At 42.6% G+C, this 21630-nt stretch overlaps 1 protein-coding gene across 5 annotated transcripts in view; it reads right to left on the bottom strand.

The window, feature by feature from the left end:
- The window catches only part of LOC132813685 (arf-GAP with SH3 domain, ANK repeat and PH domain-containing protein 1-like), a 341801-nt gene that overhangs the window by 211861 nt on the left and 108310 nt on the right, over positions 1-21630 (bottom strand). For all 5 annotated transcript variants that reach the window (XM_060823243.1, XM_060823230.1, XM_060823238.1 and 2 more), the window contains one exon: positions 10833-10905. In XM_060823243.1, the coding sequence (XP_060679226.1) occupies positions 10833-10905 (73 nt within the window). The remainder of the gene's footprint in view (positions 1-10832; positions 10906-21630) is intronic.

Below are 21630 nucleotides of genomic sequence, written 5' to 3' on the forward strand. Positions count from 1 at the left end.
TACTGAGGTTAAAGTGAGGACTGCAGATGCTGCATATCAGAGTCCAAAAGCGTGGCACTGGAAAAGCACAGCCAGTCAGGCAGCATCCGAGGAACAGGAGGGTAGCCATTTCGAACATAAGCTCTTCATCAGGAATAAGGGGGTTGGCCAAGCAGATATAAATGGGAAGGGTTGGGCTGGGGTGGGGGGCCTGACGCTCGAACACAGCCTGACACTCTAATACACCCCCTTAAAATGTTGCTATTGTACCAGCTTCCACCACTTCCTCTGGCAGCTCATTCCATACACGTACCACCCTGCGTGAAAAGGTTGCCCCTCATACTAAACCTATGCCCTCTAGTTCTGGACTCTCTCTCCCCCCACCCCAGGGAAAAGACACTATCCATGTATTCTCTCCACGCCCCTCATGATTTTGTAAACCCCGATAAGATCAGCCCTCAGCCTCCGATGCTCCAGGGAAAACAGCCCCAGCCTGTTCAGCCTCTCCCTAGAGCTCAAATCCTCCAACCCTGGCAACATCCTTGTAAATCTTTTCTGAACCATTTCATGTTTCACAACATCTTTCTGATAGGAAGGAGACCAGAATTGCACGCAATATTCCAACAGTGGTCTAACCAATGTCCTGGACAGCCGCAACATGACCTCCCAATTCTTGTACTCAATACTCTGACCAATTAAGGAAAGCATACCAAACGCTGTCTTCACTATCCTATCTAGCTGTGATTCCACTTTCAAGGAGCTATAAATTTGTACTCCAAGGTCTCTTTGTTCAGCAACACTCCCTAGGACCTTACCATTAAGTGTATAAGTCCTGCTAAGATCTGCTTTCCCAAAATGCAGAACCTCGCATTTATCGGAATTAAACTCCATCCCCCACTTCTCAGCCCATTGGCCCATCTGGTCCAGATCCTGTTGTAATCGGAGGTAACCCTCTTCGCTGTCCACTACACGTCCAATTTTGGTGTCATCTACAAACTCACTAACTGTACCTCTTATGCTCACATCCAAATCATTTATGGAAATCATGAAAAGTGGAGGGCCTAGCACCAATCCTTGCAGCGGTCCACTGGTCACAGGCCTCCAGTCTAAAAAACAACCCTCCACCACCACCCTCTGTCTTCTACCTTGGAGCCAGTTCTGTATCCAAATGGCTAGTTCTCCTTGTATTCCATGAGCTCTAACCTTGCTAATCAGTCTCCCATGGGGAACCTTGTCGAACACCTTACTGAAGTCCATACAGATCATATCTATCGTTCTGCCCTCATGAATCCAATTTGTTACTTCCTCAAAAAAATGCAACCGAGTGGTAGATGGAGGTGGGGAGTGATGGCAATAGATCGGAAAGAACAGTAGAGTGGATAGGTGGGAAAGAAGATGGACAAGAAGATGGACAGATAGGACAGTTCAAGGAGGTGGCGCCGAGTTGGAAGATTGCATCTGGGATAAGGAAGCAGGAGGGGAAATGAAGAAACTGGTGAAATCTATATTGATCCCATCCAGTTGGAAGGTCCCAAGGCAGAGGATGAGGCATTCTTCCTCTGGGTATCAAGTGGCTGGAGTTTGGCAATGGAAGCAGTGCAGGACTTGCACGTTCTTGGCGGAATGAACAGGGTAATTAAAACGTTCAGCCACAGGGCAGTGGGGGTGTTTAGTGCACGTGCCCCAAAGATGTTCTCTGAAATGTTCCAGAAGCTGACATCATGTCTTCCCAATGTGAATGAGACTACACAAAGCAACAGACACTGTAGATGACATGTGTAGAAGTACTGGTAAATCTGTCAGATGTGGAAGGATGGAGAGGGGCAGAGGGGCAGAGGGGCAGAGGGGCAGAGGGGCAGAGGGGCAGAGGGGCAGAGGGGCAGAGGGGCAGAGGGGCAGAGGGGCAGAGGGGCAGAGGGGCAGAGGGGCAGAGGGGCAGAGGGGCAGAGGGGCAGAGGGGCAGAGGGGCAGAACTACTTGCTGTGGCAAGGGAAAGTGCAAGGAGTGGAGGGTGGGTTGGTGAGGGCCATGGACCTAACAAGGTAGTCAGAGGGAATAGTCTCTGCTGAATGTAGTTGGGGTAGGGAGGGTAATATATCTCTGGTGGTGGAGTCCTTTCGTAGGTGACAGAAATGGCAGAGGACAATGCGGTGTATCCAGAGATTGTTGGGATGGAAAGAGAGAACTAGGGGGATTCTGTCCTTGTTGGGATTGGAGGTGTTCAAGGACAGAGGCGCAGGAAGTGGAGGGGATGTGCTGGAGGGCATCAACCACCATATGGGAGGGGAAATTGCGGTTCTTGAAGGAGGCGGCCATCTAGGATGTCGTTTGGTGGAACTGGTCCTCTTGGATGCAGATGCAGTGGAGGCCAAGGAATTGAGTAAGGGATAGCATTTCCACAGGGGGCAGAGTGGGAGGTGGTGCAGTCCAGGTACTGTGGGATTGTGGAAGATTTCAGTGTTGAGTCTGTCACTGGAAATGGAGAGGGAGGGGTGCAGAAAGAGGAGGAATGTGTCCAAGATGGTACAGATGAACTTGAGGTCAGGGTGGAAGGTGATGAAGTTGATGAACTGTTCAACTACCATCCAGGAGCATGAGGTGGCATAAATAGTCATCAATGTAGCAGAGAAAAAAAGGTGGAGAATGGGGCCAGTGCAGCTGTGCAAGATGGTCTGTTCAATGTACCCAGAGAGGCAGGCATAGCTTTAGATCTTTGAGGGGCCCCATTCTCCCCCCAGTCACCCTTTTATCCTAACATATTTATAAAATCCTTCAGATTCTCCTTATCCCTATTTGACAAAGTTATGCTCCCTTTCTGCTCTCTTTCCGCACGCCACCCCCGCCAACAGACATCCAATTTCCCTCTATTTTACTCCGACTGCATTTATACTCTTCTAGGGATTAACTCGATCTCTGCTCTCTATACTGAACATATGCTTCACTTTTTTCTTGACCAAAGTCTCAACTTCTCTCATCATCAAGCATTCCCTACACCTACCAGCCTTGCCTTTGCACATTACCAGGAACACCATCTCGAGTCGTGTTATCTCACTTCTGAAGGCTTCCCATTTCCCAGCTATCCATTTACCTGCCAGCATCTGCCCCCAAACTCTTGCTTAATACTATCAAAAATCAGCTTTCCTCCAATTTAGAATTTCAACTTTCAGATCTAGTTTATCCTTTTCCATCACTGCTTTAGAACAATAGTCACTGGCTCCCCCACTGACAACTCAGTCACTTGCCTTGCCTTATTTCCCAAGAATAGGTACATCAACATACTGACTCAAAATTTTCTTGTACACATTTAAATTCCTCTCCATCTAAATGCTTAACATTATAGCAGTCCCAGTTTTTTTTTTGCAAAGTTAAAATCCCTACCATTTCCACCCTATCAAGACATCAGGAGGGCAAAATGGAAACACAATATCTTTAGCAATCTTAGAGATAACAGACCTCCTTACAAATTTGTTTCTCAATTTCTGCTGTTTTGGGGCAGGGGTGGGGTTTATAATACAATCCCAATATAGTATTCATCCCTTTATTTCTCAGTTCCACCCAAATAACCTCCCAAGAACATCCTCCTTCAGTAAAGCTGTAATATTATCCTTTATCAAAAAGGCCACTCCCCCTACCTCTCGCCCACCCGCCTTGTCGTCCCGCTTAACCCTCAAATCGAAGAGACACACTAAGTGTTTTGCTAAGTTTACATCCTTCATTTTTATTCCAGGCCCTGGAGGAAGAGAGAACAATGGCCCATGTGCAAATACATGAGTTCACGGTCTTCTCTGGAACAGCAGTTTCTCAGTTATTTTACTGGGAGAAGCATCCAGATAAGGCAACATGCATATTGATTGGGTGACTATTATAATCAGTGAGTGTCAATAGTAAAGATTAAGCCACCTGCTGTTACACAATGAATAACTAGCTTCACATAATGAACACTCTCCACCTTGTTAACCAACATTACATACTGAATGGGAGAAAATGAGATCTGCAGATGCTGGAGATCAGCGTAGAGAGTGTGTTGCTGAAAAAGCACAGCAGGTCAGGCAGCATCCGAGGGAGAGAATCAATGTCTTGGGCACAAGCCCTTCATCAGGGATGAGGCTGGAGCCTTGGGGGTGGAGAGATAAATGGGAGTGGGGTAGGGTGGAGGAAGGGGAAATGAGCAAACTGGAAGTCCATATTGATGCCCTGGGGTTGAAGGGTCCTGAGGCAGAAGATAAGGCGACGGATACAATAAGTGACATGTGGAAGTGCAGGTGAAACTTTGATGGAGGTGGAAGGCTCCTATGGGGCCTTGGATGGAGGTGAGGGGGAGGTGTGGGCGCAGGTTTCACAATTCCTGCAGTGGCAGGGGAAGGTGCCAGGAGACAAGAGTGAGTTGTTAGGGGATGTTGACTTGATCAGGTAGTCGTGAAGCAAGGGGAAAAGAGTGGGGAGGGAAATATATCCCTGATGGTAAGGTCCATTTGTAGATGGCGGAAATGTCAGCGGATAATGAGATGTATTTATTTAGCAGGAATATCTCCAGGACATCTTATCTTCCACCTCAGGACCCTTCAACCGCAGGTCATCAATAGGGACTTCACCAGTTTCTTCATTTCCCCTCCCCAACCTCACCCCAATTCCAACCTTCCAGCTCAGCACTGTCATGACCTGTGAATCTTGCTTCCCACCTATCTACTCTACCCTCGTCTGACACCTTTACCCCCACCATCATCCACCTATTTCAGTACCTATTCCTCTGCCTTCCCTGTTAGGCCTCTTGCACTGAAATAAATGCAGTTAAATTTATCAGTCCTACCTTGTTCTCTGCTTTGTTCTTGCCTACCCTGACTGTTGGACCAATTCCTTTTCCCAACTGCACCAATGTCAGACTGATCTCTTCCCTCACCATCTCCCTGGGTCCCACCTTCACACCTTACTAGTTTAAATCTTCCCATGTAGCTCTAGCGAATCTACCTGCCAGTATATTAGCCCCCTTCTGATTGCACCTGAAATGGTCTCTCTTATACTGGCCACATCTACCCCAGAAGAGATTCCAATGATGCAAAGATATGAACCCTTTTTCTCTGCACCAGCTCCTCAGCCACAATTAGCTGCTCTATCCTCTTCTTCCTACCCTCATGAGCTCCTTGCACCAGGAGTAATCCAGACATTACTACCTTTGATAACCATCTTAAATACTTGCCTAACTTCCTATATTCTCCCTTCAGAATCGCATCCTTTGAGGCTTCAACTTTCATTCAATCATGTGGTTGACCAGGAATCTCTCTTGTGCCATCTTGACATGGAAGGATACATAGTATGAAAGTCAATTAATGGATGTTCCTTAGTACCACTCCACACTTCAGAGGCAAAACTAGAGCTTTTAACTCAGAGGTGGGAATACTATCCACAGTGCCACAGGACATCCATCAGTATCCACCTTGTATGAGCTTAAAGATAATTGTCCTCTAGTCTCATTGTGCAGAAACATAACATATGAACATTTTATCTGATCAGCATTTCCACAGTAATGGTCCTATATGCACTCCCAGCTTCTTTCTTTGAGGCAAGAGTGTCACTGGTTTGGCAAGTGGTGAGCAAAAGTTTTTGAACTCCATATTCACGGCTGATACATAGACCAACAGTGCTACTGGGAGGGAATTCCAAGATACCAATCCAGTGACAAAAAAGGAATGGCAATACAGTTCCAGGGCAGAATAGCCTGTGGTTTGAAGGAGAATTTGTAAATAGAACAGCATCCCAGTTATCTATTACCTTATTTCATGGGTGTGGATGGTGCTGCTGAAGGAGCCTTGGTTTGTTGTGCACCTTGTAGATATGTTGCTGCCACTATACATCAAGGAATGAACAAACATTGAAGCTGATGAACAGGGGTGCCGATCAAGGCTGCTTTGTTGTGGGTAGCATTTAATCTCTCCAATTTTTGCTACCGTAACACTCATCCAGGCAAGCAGAAAGCATTACATCACACTTCTGACTTGTGTTTTGTACATGATAGGCAGGCTTTGGGAAGTTAGGAAGTTACATACTACAGAATTCATCTTCCTTCATACTAGAAGGGTCCAATCAGTGGAAGACTCTTTGCCTAGATCAATGTCTGCAGGTTATGCTTAGGTTTCTTGATATGAGACTCAAACGAATGCGGCCTTGATGTTATAGAACATAGAACAATACAGCACAGAACAGGCCCTTCGGCCCACGATGTTGTCCCGAACATCTATCCTAGATTAAGCACCCATCCATGTACCTATCCAATTGCCGCTTAAAGGTCGCCAATGATTCTGACTCTACCCAGAGAGTGGTGGGGGCATGGAATGTGCTGCCCGTGGGAGTGGTAAAGAACCCACCCCTGACATCTCCCCTATACCTTCCACCCTTCACCTTAAATTTACGTCCCCTTGTAACACTCTGTTGTACCCGGGGAAAAAGTTTCTAACTGTCTACTCTATCTATTCCTCTGATCATCTTATACACCTCTATCAAGTCACCCCTCATCCTTCGCCGTTCCAACGAGAAAAGGCCGAGAACTCTCAACCTATCCTCGTACGACCTATTCTCCATTCCAGGCAACATGCTGGTAAATCTTCTCTGCACCCTCTCCAAAGCTTCCACATCTTTCCTAAAGTGAGGCAACCAGAACTGCACACAGTACTCCAAATGTAGCCTAACCAAAGTCCTGTACAGCTGCAACATCACTTCACGACTCTTGAATTCAATCCCTCTGCTAATGAACGCTAATACACCATAGGCCTTCTTACAAGCTCTATCCACCTGAGTGGCAACTTTCAAAGATCTATGTACATAGACCCCAAGATCCCTCTGTGAACATGTATTCTCACCTTCCATACTTAATTCTTTTGTTCATAATTAGTCCACGGCTATAATGGGGTCAGGATATCAGAAGGTTCAATGAAAGGCGTACTGAACATCAGGGAGCAGGTTATTCCTCAGCCCCTTGATCATACGGTCAATGGCCCCTTCAAATCACACTGCTGATCAAGAGTAGCTTGATGGGGTGCTAACTGGGCAGATTGAACTGGTGTGGATAAACCAACATTTTTTGGTTTAACTGAAACTCTAAGAAACTCCCATATTTGCATTAGCGCAATCTAATGTTAAACTGAGAGAATATCAACATTTGTTTATATGAAACAAAATTCAACTGAAATGAAAAATTTACTTCATTTTTCACAGAAGTAAAGTTTCTCATTGCATGCAGATTAAGAAATTGTGTTAAAATTTTTATGGAATTTAAACCCACAACTTCCCAGTATATCCACAACTTTAAAGGCTCCATTGTAACAGCAAAACAAACTCTTTAAATACAACAGGACAGTTTCATTCAACCCAAATCACAAGGGTAAACTCTACTCCGTGTAACAGATATTCACACTTAAGCTACCATGAGAAATGGACAGATCATACAGGGTAGACAAGACAGCTAATCTTCAGTAATAGGATATCACGAATAGATTGCTACAGATGCAAAGTAAGAGATCCTCTCCAAATTTCACAATTCAAAAATCGAAAGCAAGGTTAAACAGCTTAAAAGGTTTTATAGACTTTGTGGGGTAGTATTAACTTTCCGTTAAGTTTTGAATCTTATTGTTGAAGTTTAATTTCAAGGAACATTGATGCAAGCTACGAACTTCAGCAAATTCAACATCCTCTCACTATTTAGCCAATAGATTTTAAGTCGACAAGTGTGGTGCTGGAAAAGCACAGCAGATTATGCTCGTGATGTCAACTCTCCGGCTCCTCAGATCCTGACCTGTTGTGCTTTTCCAGCACCACACTTTTCAAAACTTCAAAATAGAGCATACTGAGATAGTATACTGATAAGCAGACAATAAAAGTCATTCAGGAATAAGTGAAGATGAAAAATTTGTTAATTTATGAATCTTTGAAATTCTTTATGTTGGAAGGTTGTGGATACTCCAAATATAGCTGCATAAAAAGATTAATACACAGAAGAACACATGATGTCTGGGCAATTTCTTTGCTTGGACCAAGGACTGGCTAACCAACAAACAGCAGTGTGTTGAGATAAATGAGATTTTTTTGGTTGGCAAGTTGTAACTAATGGGTGCGACAGTCCTCTGGCCCCAGCTATTGACAATTCACATTGATGGGAAAAAGTAGTTTGCAGATGACAGTAAAATAGATGGAAAAGTAACCTGCAATCAAATAAGAAATTTACAAGTGGACATGGATAGGTGTGGCAGATGAAGTTTAATGCTGATAAGCAAGAGGTTACCCATTTTGGTCACAGGAATAGAAAGGTAAATTATCTAAATGGAGAGAAACGTCAGCGTGCTTTAGTGCAGAGTGATCTGAGTGCCTTTGTGTATCAATCACAAAATTAGCATGCAGGTACAGCAAGCAATGAAAAAGGTAGGCAAATGCATTATTTAGTCCTCGGCAAGAGATGCAGAGAGAGGAAACAGGGAAATGTAGTTGTCTTCGAAGCAGTTCAGAGAAGGTTCACAAAACTGATTCCAGAGGATGGTTTCATCCTAAGAATAGAGATTGAGCAGTATAGGCTTAGAAAGTGAGGGGGGATCTAATTGAGGTATGCAAGATGCTAAAGGGAACTGACAAAATAGATGTAGAAGGTTTCCTCATATGGAGTAATCTGGAATGAGGGTTTTTCCCCCCAAAATAAAGGGATGGCATATTTAAAACAGGGGAACTTACATGTCACAGAGTTGTGAATCTGTGGAATTCACTACCCAGAGTGCAATTGCTGGGATAGTAAGTACATTTGAGGAGGAAAGAGAGAGAAACACGTTTACTTGTGATGGGTTGAAGGGTTATCAAGAGTGGGCAATAAAGTGGAATGGAGGCTGAGAAGAGATCAGCTGGTCATACAAAATGGCTAAATAGGCTTGAAGGATGGATTAGGAGACTGAGGACTGCATATGCTGGTGCAGACCAGAGTTGAAAAGTGTGGTGCTGGAAAAGCGCAGCAGGCCAGGCAGCATCCGAGGAGCAGGAGAATCGATGTTTCGGGCATAAGTCCTTCTTCAGGAATGAGGCTGGTGTGCCAAGCGGGCCGAGATAAAGGTGGGGTGGAGAAGTGGAATTTGGGGGAGGGGTGCTGGGAATACAATAGATGGAAGGTGGTGAGGAGGAGGTTGATAGGCCAGAGAGGGGGTGGGGGCGGAGAGGTCAGGAAGATGGTTGCAGGTTGAGGGCGGTGCTGAATTCAGGAGTTGGGACTGAGATAAGGTTTGGGGGAAATGAGGAAGCTGGGGAAATCTACATTCATCCCTTGTGGTCGGAGGGTTTCTAGGCGGAAGATGAGGCATTCTTCCTCCAGGTGTCACGTTGCCATGGTCTGCCGATGGAGGCGGCCAAGGACCTGCAAGTCCTTGGTGGAGTGGGAGGGGGAGTTAAAGTGTTCAGCCACAGGGCAGTTGGGTTGGTTGGTGAGGGTGTCTCAGAGGTGTTCCCTGAAACGTTCCGCAAGGAGGCGGCCTGTCTCCCCAATGTAGAGGAGACCACATCAGGTGCAGCGGATACAGTAAATGGTGTGTGTGGAGTTGCAGGTGAATTTGTGACGGATATAGAAGGATCCACTGGGGTCTTGGAGGGAGGTGAGGGGGGAGGTGTGGGTGCAAGTTTGGATTCTGCTCTACATTGTGTTCTCAAGGTTGAAGGGAACACATTCCTGGTCTCAAAAAGTTAACCAATAAGGAACAGCGCAAAATGGTGTTGAAGTACAAAGTAATCCATGATGGTCGTGAATGGCAAAGCAGGCTTAATGTACTCACTGGTTACTACCATTTATGTTCTTTCTTTCAAATGCCCACAAAGTGTGCAAGCAAACAATTTCTAATATCTGCATACTTTTTATGGGAAACAGCAACCTTCCCTGACAAAAATTGATAATAACTGGCTAATTTTTTCAAACAATGTCTTTTTAAAAGAAAGATTTAAGAAGCTAGTGTACAGAGTTTGCTAGATAAAATAGCGACAAACTTCATTAATATGAAAACAAACTAACTAATGAACAATGTACTTCAATTCATCTTGTAAATGGAGTTATAAATTCAGAAATTTGGCTGTCTGAAGTTTTTGTCATTTGAAACATTTATTTGGAGCACCACTAACTTAGATATTCCACACATCTTGGGACTTGTCAGAAAGAGCACTTTGTAAAGACAACAACTGCAGCAGGGAGAAATATTGCATTGGCAAAAAGCACAAACTGCTCAACTTAAGTCACCGAGTACAGAGAGATTTTTGAATGTAATAAATGAACTCAATTTGTTTGAGAATTATTTTTTGTCCAACCAGTTCTCTTTCTGCAAAACTCTGCCCAAAGTTTGTGTTGAAAACTCATTGGAAGATTCATTCACGAAGCGGAGGATTCCTACAGGAGAAGTCTCTATTGTTGCAACCCAAACGCTGTCAAAAGGCAAATTTCGAATCCACCACCACTAACCAGTGAAAAATAAATCAGCCAGCCATAGTGACAGCTTGCATGTTCATTAGACGTCTAGCAAATCATTAGATATCTTGACATCAGATTTTGACTTAAGGCCAACATTTGAATAATTATTTTTCACAAATGTAACAACTTGGCCAAAGGACTTTTAAGACAGCAGTACAGTGTTCTTCATTTCATCCCCCCAGAATTGGAAGGGCTATGCTAGCTTTCAGGTCAGGTAATTATATAGCTTTATAAAAATGAATAACAACACTTTCTTAGAAAAATGCTGTGACTAGTAGGGGAAATGAGAAATAGAAAGGAATCAATTTACCTATCCTAACTAGGTCACAATGCATTACTTACCACTTGCAAGATACAAATAAATAATGCAAATCAAACTCACCTTGACCTGAAGTGTTTATTGATTTTGCCGATTTCTTTACCTTTTGTAGTGCATTTTTATCCAAATCTAAAGTCTGGAAAAAAAGCAAAAAAATTAGTTAATTCTAACCAGATTAACATTTGTCCTCTTAAATCAGACCACCCCCATTTAGATTCCATTAGATTACGTGGAAATAGGCCCTTCGGCCGAACAAGTCCACACCGACCCTCCAAAGAGCAACCCACACAGACCCACTTACCCCTTCACCTAACCTAAATTGGCAATTTAGCATGGCCAATTCACCTAACCTGCACACATTTGGACTGTGGGAGGAAACCAGAGCACTCGGAGGAAACCCACGCAGACACGGGGAGAATGTGCAAACTCCACACAGACCCGAGGTGGGAATTGAACCCAGGTCTCTGGCGCTGTGAATATTCAATTAATCAGGTTACAGCAAGCTTTCTTTCCTCTAAGTCCCTGTAACTTTTCATCTCCATATCAAGTTAATCATTAGATGTCCTGCCAATTCAATCCAAACAGGAATTTGGATGAAACCATGAGTACTTAAGACTCTATCCTCAAAAAGTAAAATGTTATTAGATACAGAATCAACAGTTTTTTTAAAAAAAATTGCAATAACCTAGTGCCTCTGCACTTCAACTCTAAGTTACTGAAAACTCCAATGATCATGAAAGATTCAATTTAAATGTAAACTTTGACTTCTTTCAGGACCACCAGACATCCCAAAAAACTTTTGAGGAACTACTAAATTACAGGTTGTTCTGCTATAATGCATGTTTTGTCAGGATGAATTGGCTATAAACATGATCGATGAATTGTGGATGGTGTTTGAATAACTTTCTACTGAATGCATGTACTGATTTTCTATTAGCAATCCTCTACACCACAATTTTCTGTAGCAGTTTTCCACTGTGCGATTTTCTGTAGCACGAGGTTGCAGAAGAATACAACTGCTGCGTTAAAGCAGAATGACCCGTAGCTGCAATGTAGCTGCTTTGAAACACAGCAATAAAGGATCCAATTTATACACAGCAAAACGCCAAAATATACTATCCAATACTCATATGCCTTGAGCATGTTAGGTTGAGAGATTAGCATTGCTTTGGCTCTCCTTTGCGATTGTGCCATGGATTTTTCATGCCCAGCTGAGGACATAAGACATCCCATTTAGTCTTTCACTTGAGACAGTACTTCTGATAGTGAGGTTTGAGCTCAACCCTCAACATTTTGCATTAGAGACAAAAAATGCAACCATATGAGCCATGGCTGACATATTGGAAACAGCAAGAGAAATAATTAATCCAGTTGGTTTGTTACTTTATCAACCATTGATTGGCCTAGATTTTCTTGAATGGCAGAAGATTTTTCACCATTAATTCCTCAAACAGTCCATAAGACAACGGACCATTTTCACCATCAATTTCTCATGCAGACTCTAAGACAAAGGAGCACTCATCAGTTGCACTCAGATGTAGATCATCACCCAAGCAGAACACAATGCCATCCATGCTCAAGACAAATTGCAACATTGTCCTCAAAAACAGCAAAGGAGGAGCCATCATCATGCAGACTAAAGACGACTATGGCAAAAAACATAACTGAACAGGCAGACGACAATACCTGCCAATCTGACCAAATAACACACTCGTGAACTCAACAGATTGATCAAGACTTTCGATCCAGTCCTTCAGAATATCCTTTACACTCGCCTCTCCCATATTTCTCACATAGGGAACGTCTACTGCCTTCCAAAGATACACAAAGCCAACACAACTGGACACCTGTATTCAGCAATGGGACCCTGTATGAGAACCTCTCTGGCTATATGTCAAAGGCATCTTGAAACCCATTGTACAAGGAACATTCAGCTTCTGTCATGACACACTGATTTCTTACAGAAACGCAGCATCCATGGACCAAATGAACCAGGAACATTCCTCATCACAATGGACATTTCGCTACTCTACACCAACATCCCCACAACAGACACAGTACTTAATATCAATGTATGCCAATTTCCTGGACACTATCCTACAACTCATCCGCTTCATCCTCGACCACAATGCCTATTCCATCAACTAGTTCTTCATCCTGACACACAGAACAGCCAAGGGGACCATATTTGCAGCCCAATATGCTAACACTTCCATGTGCAAGTTCGAGCAAGACTTCTTTACTGAGCAGGAGCACCAGCCCTCGCTATTCACCAGATGCATTGACGACATTTTCTTCATTTGGACTCATGGTGAGGAACCACAAACAACTACATAGCAATGTCAACAAGTTTCATCCCATCAGACTTAACTTGGACTACTCTTTAGAATCAGTCTCATTCAAGGACAGACACCTCAGTACCTCATTACCAAAAGTCCACTGATAACCTCAATGCTGCACTTCTCTGGCTTCCACCCAAAACGTATTAAAGCAGCCATCCCCTATAGACAGGCCCTGCACATACATAGGATCTGCTCGGATTAGGAGGAATGCAGTGATACCTGAAGGTGTTGAAGGATGCCATCATAAAAATGGGATATGATGCTCAGCACATTGATAGCCAGTTCAGATGTGCCACAGCAAAATATCACAACAGCTTCCTCAGAAAACAGACAGGGTACAACCAATATAGTACCCTTTGATGTCCAGTACTTTCCCAGAGCAGAAAAACTACGCTGTGTTTTTCACAGCTTTCGGCACATCAACGACTATGAGCACCTCGCCAAGACCTACCCTATGCCTCCATTTCTTGCCTTCAAGACAACTGTCAAACATTGAACAGACCACTGTTTGCAGCAAACTACCAAGCCTTCAGGACAAAATGACCACAACACCTCACAACCCTGCAAAGGCAACCTCCGCAAGTAGTGTCAGGTCATCAACGTATTTACTACCATCATAAGTGGGAACAGCACCCACCACGTACATGGCAGATACTCATAACTCATTCACGAACTCCATCAATAAACACGTTGACCTGGACCCAATATACCAACCACTGCAAAGTACAACCGGAACTGCCAATCCAAAGCAATGGGAACGAAACCACACAAATTCCAACTGAGTGTTCAGCAGTGCTTCACAGGAAGCTCCACAGCACTGAGGACGCTACCTGGAAAGGGAACAAAACATCTGCAATCCACATTTCCAGCTCGGCAAACATACCCACAACTGTTACACAATCATTACACTTACAAAGCTGAACCCAATGCCTTTTAAATCAGATAAGCTTGAAATAATAGTCAGTTAATGGGTCAAAACTTGCCATGGCTACTGAATCAAGACTCCACCTCTGGACTATAAAGGAAATGTCTCTGCTCTGCGTTCTCTGCAAGCAACCTTGTGCTCAAACAACAAAAGCAGAAATTACTTTTCATCGATATTCCACAGACCTTCAAAGAAAATGAGGGAGCAGAAATTGTCTAGAAATTTCTAAATGTCTGAAAACAAACCTTCCAGCACTGTTTCGCGCCCCTTCCTGTTCTTTTACTCGGGGGGTAGTAAACAGGATCCAAGTGAATGCATTTATTGATTGTATCCTTACACACAGATGAGGAAGGACACCTATTCAATTGGGACAACACACCCATCCTAGAACAAGCCAAACAGAGACACGCACAAGTGTTTCTAGAAGTATGACATTCCAACCAGAACTAACAAACACATGGACTTGGATCCCATTTACCAGCCCCTAAGAACAGGAAATGACACCACCACAGAAAATGACATCACCAACCTAAGGAAACCTAAAACTCAAATAAAAAGCAGGCCATTCCACCACTGCTACATCTGGAGATTCACTGATTTTACCTAATAGGGTGACTAAATGTCTGAAACAAACTTCCAGCTCAGCAAGCAAGCCTACATCCAGAACCTCAACGCAAGCTACAGGTCTTCTCAAAACTCGCTAAAAATCAACCACCTTCACGAAAGGAATTCCCAACCTCTGAACCCCATCTTTCAAGCAAGGACTTAATGAAGTGTGGTTTTTCAATTGTTTGATGCTGAAGTTGTTGCTAATTAAATAATGTCTTTCCCCTTTCCAAATGGATGCTTGCAACACTGCCTATATTGAAGTAGTTAACCATCACATCAGTTTTTCCAAAATAACCCCTACTTTTAGTTTATATTTGAACAGAATTACAGTTCTTAAAGTCAGAATCCAAAAAGAGATGAAGTGGGAAAATACATTTTCAAATTAGTGGTTGTGTAAGGGGGGCGGTTGGGGAGAAAATGAGATCAAATCACAATATTTTCACACCTGTCCAAAAACAAAGAAAAATTTGTTTAAGTCTATCCATAACATAACCAGAAATGTTCGTGCGTGTTTACCCTCTACAGCACTTTCACAAAGAAACAGCAGGGATTATGAAAGTTAGCAAAATTTGAACACATTTCACAAACGATACTTTTGACTAACATTTTTACGTTACTTTTATCCCTACCAAGACTTTCCTGTCTTGGCTTTTTCAAACAAGTGACAGGAAATGCAGAACTAGACATGACAACTCCAGAATCTAATTAGCCTGTCATTCTTATATTAAAAGTTCCTAAATTGAACTCTGCACTGTTTAACATGGTAACCAATCACCCAGAAAGCAAAAGCAAGCACTCACCAAGGCCACATTCCAATAGTCAGTCAAGTATCTTTGAACTAAAACATGCTCTTTGAAACAGTGTCAAAATGTTTTCACATTTACAAATGTAAATATTTCAGAGTGCAGCTATTAGAAACATTCACTTGTGAGTGATAGGAATAATTAATTTATATACAATCATGGTAAAAATAGTTCAAAGAGAGCCACAGCTCTAAATGTAACTGCTAATATAGCAAGGCAATCAGACCACAGGGAGGGTTAGGATAAAGAGTGAAAGACTCAAATTTAGGACTTCAACAGACCCATGAATTTGGGCAGCAAGGGTGGACAATGGAGCAAGGAGAGGCCAACTCCTATAAAGTAATATACCAAGTATTGGGATAACTATAGGTTCAAAAGTTTCAGGGCTGGTTGCCACACAACTTTCCTCAACCATTCATGACCCCCACCAGCACATAACCCAAAAATGAAAAGAACAGTTAGGGAATGTGCAACTCAAAATGAGATACACAGGGATGCAAACCACCTCAGATAATGATTTCAGCAAAAAGTGTGTAGTAGATGCTTTATTGATAAATATCTAGCATGTTTCCAGCAGGTATAATCTAGGCAGTATAACTATTATAGCTGCCATAACTGAAATGTTGAATGACATGAAATAAAACAAAAACCAAAATTCAAGATTCATAATGCACATGTAAGATAGTACATACTAGATGCTTCATTTATTTTTAAATTCATTGTGGGATGTTGGCGTCACTGGTTAGTCAATATTTATTGCCCAATTCTAGCTGCTCTTAAGGTGGATGTGAGCCGCATTCTTGAACCACTGCAGTCCAATTGCTGCACATCATCCAACAATGCCCTTTTGGGAGAGAATTCCAGGCTGTTTACCCAGTGACAATGAAGGAACAGGGATATATTTCCAAGGCAAGATGGTGAATGGTTTAGAGGGGAACTTGCACATGGTGTTCCCATGTATCTGCTGCCTTTATCCTTCTAGATGGAAGGGGTCATTGGTTGAGGTGGTGATATCTATATACCTTTGATGAACAGCTATAGTGCATCTTGTAGATAATACATACTGCTACAACTGCACCTTGGTGGTGGCAGGGGCAATACTTGTACCAAGAGGACTGCTTTGCCCTGGAATGTGTCAAGCTTCTTGAGTGTTGTTGGTACTACACTTATCCACTCCTAACTTGTGCTTTGTAGATGATAGACAGGTTTTGGGGAAGTCACAAAGTGAATTACTCACCATACACTATTCCTAGCCTGCTCTTGTCACTGTTTATCCAGCAAGTCCAATTGAATTTCTGATCAATGGTAACCACCAGGATGTTGATCAGTGAGAGAATTCAGTGATGGTAAAGTTAGGCTCCCTTCTTGAGATTTTTACACCCTTGATGCAACTGCAAAATGCCAATTTCTGTGCACAGCCACGACTTATTTCTGAGCGTACAAGCTTTGAGGATCAGTTAACACATCACTATGCTTGCGGAGCATGTCAAGCAAGGCTCTAGGGAACCACTGGTTTTCCATCAGTCATTCACTTGAGACAACCCCCAACCACTCCCCCGTAGTCACATGTCACCCAAAATCAAAATGATTAGCTTATCCCTTAAACTGCAACATTTACAGAGTACAATTAGATTGTCACATCCTGCCTGTAAGGCAGAAAAACACACCCCCGGGACATCCTTTCTTTTTAAAAAAAAAGTCAGCAGAACAAATGAACCCTTTAACATCTCCAGTGAATCCAAAGGGCAGTAATTGTATTGTCTCTTACTGGCGATGGTCACAGTTTTGGATTTGTGGCATGAATGTTACTTGCCACTTGTCAGCCCAAGCCTGGATATTGTCCAGATGTTGATGCATTTGGACATGGACTGCTTCAGCATCTGAATCACTGCTAAGTGTTCAGCACTATTTGCAATCAGTGAACACCCCAACTTCTGACCTGAAAATGGAGGGAAGGTCATTGATGAAGCAGATGGTCAGGCTTGGGATACAACCAAAGAACCCTTGTGGAGATATCCTGGAGCTGATCTCCAACAACCACTACCATCTTCCTGTAGGCCAGGTTTGACTCCAAAATCAGTAAAGTTGGCCACCGATACTCTGATTCCAGTTTTGTTAGGGCATCCTTGATGCTACACTCAGTCAAATGCAGCGTTGATGTCAAGGGCGACCACACTCACCTCACCTCAGGAATGGAGCATTTTATCCACATTTGGACCAAGGCTGTAATGAGGTCACGAGCTGAGTGGCCCAGGCAGAACCCAAACTTGGCATCACAGAGGTTATTGCAGAGCAGGTGCTGCTTGATATCACTGTTGAGGAGACTTTCCATCACTATGGATGATCAAGAGTTGACTCATAATTGGAGGAGTTAGATTTGTCCTACTTTTTATGTACAGGACATAACTTAGTAATTTTCCACGTTGTCGGGTAGCTATCAGTGTTGTATCTGTCCTGAAGAGTTTGCCTCGGTGAGCAGCATGTTTTAGAGCACAGGTTTTCAGTACTATTGCTGGAATGTCGTCAGGGCTCAAAGCTTTGCAGTATCCAGTGTCTCCAACCAATTCTGGTTTTCACATAGAAAAAAATTGAACTGGCTGATATCTAATGCTGGGGACCACTGGAGGAGGCAGAAATGAATCATCCACTCAACACTTCCAGCTGAAGATTGCTTCAGTCCTGTCTTTTACACACATGTCCTGGGCTCTTCCATAATGGAGGATGGGGACATATGTGGAGCCACCTTCACCTCCTGAGTGTTGTTTAATTGACCACCACCATTCATGACTGGAGAGGACAGCACTGCAGAGTTTAGATCTGATCTGTTGTTTGCAGGATCACTTAGCTCTCACTTGCTGCTTATGTTGTTTGGCTCAAAAATAATCCTGCTTGGTGGCTTCACCAGATTGACACCTAATTTTTAGGTATTTCTAGTGATGCTCCTGGCATGCCCTCCTGCACTCTCCATTGACTCTGGGCAGGATGGTAATGGTCGATATATACCAGGCCATGAGATTGTAGGCAGTGCTGCAATCTGTTATGGTTGATCGCCACATTGTCTCATGGATACCCAGTCTTGAGGTACTAGATCTATTCAAACTTTATCCTATCACGGTGATAGCGCCACAAAAGACAATATAGATTATTTTCAAAAGTGATAGTGAGAGTTATTCTGCTGAAGGATTGTGTGGTGGTCACCCCTCCTACTGATACTGTCACAGACATATGCAAATACAGTCAACAGATGTGTCAGGATAATATCAAAGGTTTTTCCCTCTTTTTGGTTCCTCCACCACCTACTGCAGACTCTGAGCTGGTCAGGGCATACCTGCTAGTCAATCAGGAGTTGGGGACATTGAAACCCCCCATCAAGGAGGTATTTTGTGCACTGGTCACCCTCTGTTTTCTTGAAGTGTTGTTTAATGTGGAGGAATACTGATTCATCAGCCAAGGAAGATCAATACATAGTAATCAGGATATTTCCTTGCCTATGTGAAGCTGTGCGACTTCATGGTAACTGGAATTAATGTTGAGGACTTCCAGAGTGACCCCCTCCCAATTGTATACCATTATGTTGCCACTTCTGCTGTGTGTCCCCTGCCACAGGACAGGATATATCCAGTGATGGTGATAGTGGTGTCTGGAACAGTCATACTTACAGGATCATATTTAATAGATCATGGCTGTTGCTTGACTAGTCTAGGAGATAGCTCTCCCAATTTTGGAACTAGTGCCCAAAGGAGAATTTTGCAGAGTTGCTGTTTCTGTCACTGGCTTTACAAGTGCCGAGGTCAATGCCAGGTCATCTGTCAGGTTTCGTATTGTTGAGATTTTATAGTGATTGATACAACTGATTAACTCAATTGCCTACCACACTGCAGTGGGTTTGGAGTCACGTGTAGTCCTGAGCAGGTGAGGATGGACATTAGTGAACCAGACGGGTTTTTCTGACAATTGACAAATGATTTCAGAGTCAGTGGATTTTTGATTCCAGACTTTAAAAAACTGATTTCAAATTCTAGCATCGGCCATGGTGGGATTTAAACCCCGGTCCCCAGGAGGTTAGCCAAGTTTCTGGATTAATAGTCTTGCCATAATACCATTAGGCCATCGTCTTGCCCCAAACTACTCAAGTTACACTCAAGTACAAGTTTCCAAATAAGTATCATGGAGAATTCATACATTTCTGAAGTGCAGTGTACATGGATGAAAAAACTGAGAATTACATCCAAAATAATTATTGCTGCAAAAACAAATTGCTAGAAAGAAAATGAAGTTCTGGTGAAGGGTCACTGACCCGAAACAAACGGATTTCTCTCCACAGGTGCTACTGGACCTGAGTTTTTCCAGCAATAACTCCAGCAATTGTTTTGTTTCCGATTTCAAATGTTCGCAGTTCGTTCAGCTTTTTAAGTATTGTTGTTGATCTGTTCAATCCAGGTTTATAAATGTTTTCTCAATTAACCTATTCAGAGATGTATGACACACTTCTGGAGCAAGTGCATGTTGAACACAAAACTAGTGGCTAAATCTATGCTTATCGTTATTTTCTAACCTACCTGTTCATAGATTCAATGGAGCAGGTGGGGCTTGAACACAGCCCTCAAAACGCAGAGTCAAGACACTACTACTAAACTTCTGTGGTTATTGAGATTTCAACCAGGCCTCCTGGTTGAGGGGGTAGTGGCACTACTACACCATATTGAAATTGTTTACTTCACATCAGCTGACATTCAAGACTACTTTAAACATTTTTCACTTTACCTAATTCAGTTTTCTGGAATATTCATGGCTTAATACAGTATAGTCTTCATAATTTGGCCATTAAAAAAAATCAATAGACATGTTCTCCACCATGCTCAAAAACATTACACACTTTCTTTTAATCAATAGCCTTGTTTAGAACAGTTAGAAATAATGCTAAAATGATCTCAAATTAGTGACCTTTAATCTCTGGTTAAATTACTCATTGCGAACAGTAATTGAATAAATTTTCAACCGCACTAATAACGTTCTTAAAACAAAATTCTAGAAGATACAAGAAAAATTTCTTCATTGTTCGAGCATACAATTCAAAACCTCAAGCTATGAAGTTCTGTATTACTGTATTTACATTTTTCATACATCATTTTGACTAACAAAACATTGCAGTTCTGTGCACTTCCTAGGGACTGTTGCGTTGACTGCTTACTGATGGACAAATTCTAAATCAAAAATCCCTGTGTTTGCCTTTGATGCTTAAAATATATGTATATCAGCACAAAAATTGATTTAAACTTTACAGGCATTTTTAGGTTTCATAGTATGCATAGTAGAAAGACAAAATGCTTTAACATTTCCATACTAGATTGTTAGTTAATACTGAAGCAATATCATGTGCATATTCAATGCGTCCTTTTAACTTTTCATATGATGCATCAATAAGCAGCAATAAATTAAATAGATCCCAAAGACTGGCAGACTGCATCAAGCAACATAGCCCAAAAATACCACAACAGCCCTTGCTTGCAAAGTTCCTAAGAGAATCTAAAATTAGTGTCCAATTGCAGACTTGCATCTATATGCCAGATAATTCTGACAGTGGAATTTCAGTGATAACTAACTCAAGATTGTCAATTGGGTTCAAAAGTGCAGTTCATTTGTTGTTTTCAATACACATATTTGTAGACAAACAGAACATGAACAACACATTATACCTGTTGCAATCAATTACAAAGGTGAAAGCTATTCTTTGGTTCATTACCCCAACAATGCCCTGGCCAACTTGATTAATTTAGAATTTCAACAAGCCCCAATTGTTAATTTAACATTTAAATTGTGTATTCTCCATGGCAAAGCACATACCACAGCCATTTGCCAAACACGCAGAAAACAATGGTTTGCCCCTCAAGCTTGCATTTTTGCCAATTGCCTTAAGCACAAGAAATGCTTCAACAAAAGGTCTCTCAGCAATCCTCAAGTACTGTTGTTATAGAGTCATTGAGATGTACAGCATGGAAACAGACCATTCGGTCCAACCCGTCCGTGCCGACCAGATATCCCAACTGCCAGCACCCGGCTCATATCCCTCCAAACCCTTCCTATTCATATACCCATCCAAATGCCTCTTCAATGTTGCAATTGTACCAGCCTCCACCACTTCCTCTGGCAGCTCATTCCATACACGTATCACCCTCTGCGTG

This window comes from Hemiscyllium ocellatum, chromosome 4 (genome assembly GCF_020745735.1).
Source record: "Hemiscyllium ocellatum isolate sHemOce1 chromosome 4, sHemOce1.pat.X.cur, whole genome shotgun sequence".
Taxonomy (NCBI): domain Eukaryota; kingdom Metazoa; phylum Chordata; class Chondrichthyes; order Orectolobiformes; family Hemiscylliidae; genus Hemiscyllium; species Hemiscyllium ocellatum.